We start from the raw sequence: 7,840 nt of genomic DNA on the forward strand, positions 1-7,840 counted from the left end.
TGCTAATGAGTTGTGCTAATGAGTTCCCCTAGCTCTTTTTCTACGAAACGACCCCTGCTTACCCCAAGATTGTTCCTGCCTGCTTCCTAGCCTAGCGTGAAGCTAAAGGGTATAAATCCAATCTCTTCTTCCATCCTACAGCCCCCCCTGCACCACCACCACCCCCCACTCAAGGGAAAGGAGGGATTGTTTGCTGGCCTCACAGCAGGGAAGAAGCAGCTCTTGGAGGTTTCGGTTGACTCTCCCCCTCTACGTTTTCTGCACAGGCCAGAAAGGCCGTAATAGGACTAGCTACTGAGGCCAAGCTACTAAGTAGACTCCGGCTGTGTGATACCTTTTCCTTTGTACTGGTGTGTAGTCTACTGAAACGGGGCGAGGGACTGTTTTCTTCCATCACAGCATCTTGCCTTTCTTTTTTTTAAACTATCCAAGTATCTCTGGCCTGGCAGCTAGCAGTCAAACGATTTCTGCAATCAAGTTCAAGATAAACATGCATTTACACGATTCACAGAATAAGTAAAGTGTAGTATTTGGCAGCTCGGATGTGTTTCTCCTTTCTCCCATTCTCTCGAGGCGGTGAGGGACAGCACCAACCCAACCCAAGAGAAAGGGAGATCGTCCCTTGGTGACGGTTCCCTCATTTATGGAAGCAGAAATATCATCAATGTAAACATGTTTTTGGAGAAGGATGCCTGGGAAACGCCTTGGGGATAAAGTGTTACAGGAATCAATAATACTGACAAGGTAGGCGGGGAGGCCCAGAACAGTGATGGAGGATCAGACTGAACACAGAACCAGCCCTTAAAACCACAACGAAGCCGGCTTCGTCTTCCTTACCAAAACAGCCTCACTCTAGCTTTCTTCCACAAAAGCTTAAAAACGGTCCTAAGAGCTGGACCTGAAGGCCACGAGCCACGCTCAGCAGGGCTCTTTTTGTAGAAAAAGCCCAGCAGGAACTCATTAGCATAATAGGCCACACCCGACAGCAGAAACTCATTAGCCTATTAGGCCACACCCCTGACAGCACAACTCGTTGGCATATTAGGCCACACCCCCATGTTACCAGAAGTGTGGTCATCCAGCCACACTCACCTTTTGCTTCTTCTGTTTACCTTGTTTCTTGTCCAAACCCAGGGCCTTTTTTGTAGCAAGAACTCCTTTGCATGTTAGGCCACACACCCCTAACGTAGCCAATCCTAATGAGTTCCTGCTGTTGGGTGTGGCCTATTATGCTTATGAGTTCCTGCTGGGTGTGGCCAACTTGGAAGCCAGCCGGAACTCCGTTCCTGTGCGTTCCTGCCCCAAAATAGCCCTGACGCTCAGTTTCTAGACCCTTCCATAACACAGGCTGAAAGTCATTCTCCGTCTCTACCATAAGATCAGTTGACATGAATTCCTGTCTCTTAGGTACCTGGTTCACTGAGTTTCCCTTACAAAATATCTGAAAGCGATGGGGTGGGGGGTTTAAAAGATGGTGGACTACTGGTGCTTTTGCAGTCTGTGCTTCTAGTTGATGGATCCTTCCTCTTCTCCCTCGTTGAGGAGCGGGGCTGTATCCCCAGGCTGCCTGGCCAGCGGCTCTGGCAACGAGCGTTTTGTCGTACGGTTCAACGTTCCTCCCTGGGAAAGCAGACAGCCAAGAAAATGAGCCAAAATGGAGCTACTCTAGAGCAGAGATCTTGTGTTGGGTGTCAGCGGCGCCACCAACAATGGTGGAAGGAATGAGCCGCAGTGCTTCGACAGACGATACGTAGGACACAGAAACAATACAAGACAGTATGGCATATCAAGTGTTCACGCCTCTTTTTGCCTAATGTCTGCCCTGTCCTACAGCCTCGTGGTTCCTCTCTTGACAAAAGGCAGCCACGGCCTAGTCCACTTCTGATTAGCCCATTTTAGATCCCTTCCAATCCGGCTTTCACCCGGGCCACAGGACGGAGACGGCACTGATTGCCCACCTCACGGATGACCTCCGGAGGCATCTGGATCGGGGCGGACGGGCGATGCTGTTGTTGTTGGACTTGTCGGCAGTGTTCGACACAGTCGACTATCAGCTACTGGTCCACCGCCTCGCCAACAATGGGGTCCAGGGGCTGGCCTTGCAGTGGCTTGCCTCCTTTCTCCAAAGTCGGGGACAAAGGGTGGCGCTGGGGGATCAAATATCCCAGAGGCACCCACTGGAGTGTGGAGTGCCTCAAGGGGCAGTGTTGTCCCTGATGATTTTTAACATCTATGTGCACCCCCTTGCTCAGATTGCCCGGAGGCATGGGCTGGGTTGTCACCAGTACATGGATGACACCCAGCTCTATCTGTTGTTGGGTGGTCAGTCCGACCAACCGGAAGATCTAAACCGGGCGTTACAAGACATGGCTGGTTGGCTTAGGCTGGGCCGGCTGAAACTGAATCTGACTAAGACGGAGGTCCTTTGCCTGAGTCGAGGCGGTCCGGGGGTAGGGATCCCACTCCTGACCTTCAATGGGGCACCTTTGGTGCCAGCGCCGGAGGTTAGGAGTCCGGGAGTGCTCCTAGACGCCTCCATAACAATGGAGGCCCAGGTAGCAGCCCCTGCCAAGGCAGCCTTTTACCATCTTTGGCTGATTAGGTAAGTTGGTTCCCTTCCTCGAACGCAACGACTTGGCAACAGCGATCCATGCAATGGTCACCTCGAGATTGGACTACTGTAATGCTCTCTACATGGGGCTGCCCTTGTCTCAAATCCAGAAGCTGAGCTGGTCCAAAAATGCTGCAGCCAGGCTGCTGATGGGACTCCCCGTCCGGGAGCACATCCAGCCTGTGCTCAAGGCATTGCGCTGGCTGCCGATAGCATACCGAATCCATTTCAAGGTGCTGGTTCTTACCTTTAAAGCCCTTTATGGCCAGGACCTACATACCTGAGGGACCGCCTTTCCCCACATGTTCCCCAGAGAGCGCTGCAACCAGGGGCCCAGAATCGTCTGGCCCTCCCGAGTCTTAAGGAGGCCAGGCTGGTGACAACCAGGGCCAGGGCTTTCTCGGTGGCGGCTCCATCCTGGTGGAATGAGCTCCCGGAGGAGATCAGGGCCCTGCGGGACCGGCTACAGTTCCGCAGGGCCTGTAAAACGGAGCTCTTCCGCCAGGCTTTTGGAGCTGTCTCCACCAATGTTCCCTCTAAACTGCGGAGTCTTGTGAACAGAAATTCAACTTTGTGAGCGACTGGCATTAAAGTTGTGAGCGAGCGATTTGGCCGCTGCATAAATTAGTTTGCTCTGGAGCCCTCCTTCCTGAGCGAAGACAAAAATGTGTGAGCTGGAGGCTAAAAAAACTGTGAGCTAGCGCACACTAACTCAGCTTAGAGGGAACACTGGTCGCCACCTCTAACAACTTGGAAGAGAAGCCCCTGTTGCCCTGAAACCTATACTAACAACTGCACCGGCCGCCGGAGGGACACCTGAAAGACACTTATAGAAGATCTGTGCCGGCCGTGGGAAGAGAGAGTCAATGGTAGCCATCACGAACTCTATAATAGCAAAACTAGCACTTATTATGGAATGGTAACCTTTTAAATACTGTTTTAAATGTTTTATTGTGTTATTTAAATGTTTCTGTGGGTTTTATGTAAGCCGGCCTTGGGCTGGGAGGGCGGGGTATAAATTTGAATAAACAAATAAATAAGAAAATGCACCGAAGCCCCAACCTTCCCATTCTGGCTACAGTGTGGAACTCGACACATTTTGCCATAGATTTCAAACAGCTATGTTCAGTGGCGTGCTAGCAACTTCTGTGATTTTTTTAAAAATATACCCTGAGATCAGTGTTCCCTCTAAGCTGAGTTGGTCTGAGCTAGCTCACAGTTGATTAGCCTCTGGCTCACAGTTTTTTGTCTCGGCTCAGGAAGGATGTCTCCAGAGCAAACTGATCTATGCAGTAGGCAAATCGCTCGCTCACAACTTTAATGCCCGTAGCTCACAAGGCAGAATTTTTGCTCACAAGACTCCACATCTTAGAGGGAAGCATTGCCTGAGATACCAATGACATTAACTCATACCTGCTTCTTGTCCACTATGTTGAGTCCGATGGAGGTGACGATGCAAGCGATGGTGTTCGCTAGCATGAAGACCATCATTTGTTGCCAGCGCCAGAGCGGGATCTTTAATTCACTGGCAAGATGGGGAGAAAAACAAGCGGGTAAGAATTTACATGCGCAACACCCCGGCTTATGCAAACGTAATGCGCCCATATCGCTCACGTTGGCACATTGGTCTCGTTCAGGCCACTGACCGAATGGGGTTGTACAGTTAGAACTTGGGAGGATGGCAGAGTAGTTGTGGGTTACAGGCAGGGATCATTTCCTGCGGGAGCGCACAGGAACGGAGCTCCGGCAGTAAGGAGCCCAGGGGGTGGGCACATGCAACAAGCCCCACCCCCTGCTCCCAGCAGCCCTCAGTCGGGCCACGAAGAGCAAGAAGCAGCCAGGTAAGTTGCAGACCACCCCCACCCCCCGGCCTGTCTTCAGGTACAAGCTCTCCATTCTCTGTGAGGGCAGATCTGCGCGTTCCCCCCCTCCCCATAGCTAGCAATCCAAAACAGTCCAGTGGCACCTTTAAGACCAAGTTTTATTCAGGTACCAGCTCTCCCTCCTCTGCCAGGGCAGATCTGCGCGTCCCCCCCTCCCCCAATAGCTAGCAATCCAAAACAGTCCAGTGGAGCCTGAGCGGTGGGTGTTGCCTTCTGACACACTTCCGGTGATGTCAGGGGGTGTGGCCTATGCAAATGAGTTATGCTAATGAGTTATGCTAATGAGCTCCTGCACCTCTTTTTCCACGACATGACCTCTGGTTACAGGAAGGAAGGGAGGGAGATGTTCTAACCTGGACTTCGTCCCCAGAATCCGTCCAACAATCACATTGGAGAGGCCGATGCCGATCATCTGTATGGAGGTTGCAAGCCCCATGGCTGTTCCCAAGGTTGCCTGGGGGACCACGAGTGGAATGGAGGGCCACATGCTAGCCTGGTTGAAACACACACCACACAGTCAGAAAGTGGAAAGTGGGTGGGCGATTTGGTAAGTCGAAAGAAGAAAAACAGATGCTTTGTTTTAGCCTATCAGTTTAGGCCGAGCAGCAGGCTGAGAATTTCCCTAGTTACAGGAAAAAAGCTGTTTTCTATAAACTTGCTCATTTTGATCCTACAGCGCAGATAAACAATTCCCCCCCCAAAAAAAATTCTCCTGTGGCACCTTCCTTGGATGCAGGGATCCTTTTGCTGCTGGTAGCTTGAGCCAGAGATCAGGGCCAGGATCCGCAGAACCAGCCCACAGAATTCGACCCTATGGTCTGCCTGAACTTACATCTAGCCTACAAGATACCAGTTTCAACATGTGCAGCAGACACAACCAGACAGGCAAGATCTGCTGTTTTTCAAAACCTCGTAAGAGCATAAGACCAGTGGCCCATCTAGCCCAGCATCCTGTCTCACACACTGGCTGACCAATTCTTCTGGAAGACCAACAACAGGGTATAGTAGGGTTGCCAAATGGGCCCGGGGGGGCAGGGAATCCCCCGCTTCGGAGACCCGATTTCCACCCCGGCGGAATCGGGGCCCGGGGGGAACCCCGCCCCCAAAGCTGCATCACCAGAGGTGACGTGCGACGTTGCTGACGTTGAGGGCATGGCTGAGCTCGACCACGCCTCCAACGTCAGCAACGTCACACGTCACTTCTGGTGACGTGGCGCGCTTCGCCGAGACCTCCCGGACGCCAGCAAGACTCCCCCGCTCCGAGGGGTGAGTTGATTTGGCAACCCTAGGGTATAGAGGCTGAGGCCTTCCCCTGATGCTGCCTCCCAGCACTGGCATTTGGAGGTTTAGTGCCTCTGAATGTAGAGATTCCCTTCAGTCGCCATGGCTGGCAGCCAGTGATAGACCTCTCCTCCATGAATCTGTCTGATCCGTTTTAAAGCTGTCTATTCCTGTGGCCATCACTACATCCTCTGGCAGAAAATTCCGCATTTTAACCACTTGTTAATAAGTACTTCCTTTTGCCTGTCCTGAATCTACTGCCCAACAATTTAATTGGGTGCCTCCAGCCACGAGACTCCCTCCTCGTGTAAAGGCTGAGCAGCCATCTCCAAAGCCTCCGATCACAGTGAGCTGCAGCCCAATCTCTGCCTACTGGGTAGGGCTGGTTCTGCTAGCAACAGCAGCAGCCACTGCTCTCCAAGTAATGTGGAACAGGTGGGGCACCCATGACTGGGTCAGGCACACCAGATTTGGCAACGTGAAGAAACGGCCACGCCCTACTGCACCTATGAACAGTGATGCTGCACCTATGAACAGTGGAATGTGACCTGTGAGAGGGGTGTGGTGGGGAAAAATCCAATCAAAGAGGTTTATTTTGCAACTCCCACTGTGTCCCCCCCACCCCACCTCTAAAATGGGATAAAAGACTACTTCGTGTGCATTGTCCTGCATTTACTTACTGCTGCGAAGGAGTAAGTGATACCCAACCAGACGGTGGAGACAAGCGGGGGGACAAAGGTGAAGGCCAGGAGAGCAAAGACGGGCAGAGTCAGAACCGCACAGCCAACAGCAAACACACCTCGCAGACCGACATAGTCCTGTGGAAGGAAGAGAGGCCCAGTGACGGAAAGTTTTGGGCACAAAGTGAGCTGGCAATTGGGAGGCTATTAATTATCACATGGTATTGTGTGGGGAATGGAGCTGCGGTGGCTCAAGTGGTTAAGACGCTGAACTGCAGGCTGTGGAAGGTCGGTAGTTCAGCAGTTCAAGCCCCGAGTGTGCCGCATGACGGAGTGAGCTCCCGTCTCTAGTTCCAGCTCCTGCCAACCTAGCAGTTCGAAAGCAAGACATTGCACGTAGATAAATAGGGACCCCTTCGGTGGGAAGGTCACAGCGTTCCGTGCGCCTTGGTGTTTAGTCATGCCGGCCACATGACCACGGAGACGCCTTCGGACAGCGCTGGCTCTTCGGCTTGGAAACGGAGATGAGCACCGCAACCCTAGAGTCGGACTCGACTGGCTTTCGAGCAAGGGAGACCTTTACCTTTATTGTGTGGGGAATAGCCAGGAGATCCCAGAAGGGGCTGTTTGGCTGCTGAAGCTGTAGCACTTCTTTGGCACCACTAGGTGGCGAGCTATGCTTATGGTTAGCCTGAGGGTGCTGTGACCTTTCTAAGATCTCCCAGCTAGCTTGAAGTGGGAAATCGAACCCGGTTCTCCAGATTAAGAGTCTGCCGCTCTTGACCACTACACCAAACTGGCTCCCGGGGAGGATACTGCCTCCCCCGGATCCTGCCAATCTCCCTAGGTCCACCCACTGGACCGTGAACTGCTCCATCAAGATTGCACAAGACCAGCTGGGGTTCCCAGATGGCTCCTGTGGTCCATCCCCATCAGGGCCGGCCCCAGCTTATTTTGCACCCTAGGCGAGGATCCCTTCTGGCGCCCCGCCCCCCCCGGTGCGCCCCCCCTTTTTCAAAAATAAATGCATTTTAGGAAGAATGAAAAACACAAATAAAAAGGTTCCCCTTGCTCGAAAGCCAGTCGAATCCGACTCATCTCCGTTTCAAAGCCGAAGAGCCAGCGCTGTCCGAAGACATTTCCGTGGTCATGTGGCTGGCATGACTAAATACCAAGGCGCACGGAACGCTGTTCCCTTCCCACCGAAGTGGTACCTATTTATCTACTTGCAATTTCTTGCTTTCGAACTGCTAGGTTGGCAGGAGCTGGAACTAGAGACGGGAGCTCACCCCGTCTTGCAGCACCCGGGTCTTGAACTGCTGAACTACTGACCTTCCACAGCCTGCAGTTCAGCGTCTAATCAAGAAACTCCCAGAGTACGGGGC

General features: G+C 52.6%; 1 protein-coding gene across 1 annotated transcript in view; it reads right to left on the reverse strand.

The window, feature by feature from the left end:
• Positions 1-1,254: 1,254 nt before the first annotated feature.
• Positions 1,255-7,840, reverse strand: part of LOC107124639 (major facilitator superfamily domain-containing protein 1-like) — a 29,324-nt gene continuing 22,738 nt past the window's right edge. The window contains exons 10-13 of the mRNA XM_015428131.1: positions 6,456-6,593; positions 4,848-4,987; positions 4,025-4,136; positions 1,255-1,620 (exon numbers count right to left, since the gene is read on the reverse strand). Of these exons, the coding sequence (XP_015283617.1) occupies positions 1,507-1,620; positions 4,025-4,136; positions 4,848-4,987; positions 6,456-6,593 (504 nt within the window). The 3' untranslated portion in view covers positions 1,255-1,506. The remainder of the gene's footprint in view (positions 1,621-4,024; positions 4,137-4,847; positions 4,988-6,455; positions 6,594-7,840) is intronic.

Source organism: Gekko japonicus, unplaced genomic scaffold (genome assembly GCF_001447785.1).
Source record: "Gekko japonicus isolate JY-2015 unplaced genomic scaffold, Gekko_japonicus_V1.1 scaffold1343, whole genome shotgun sequence".
Taxonomy (NCBI): Eukaryota; Metazoa; Chordata; class Lepidosauria; order Squamata; family Gekkonidae; genus Gekko; species Gekko japonicus.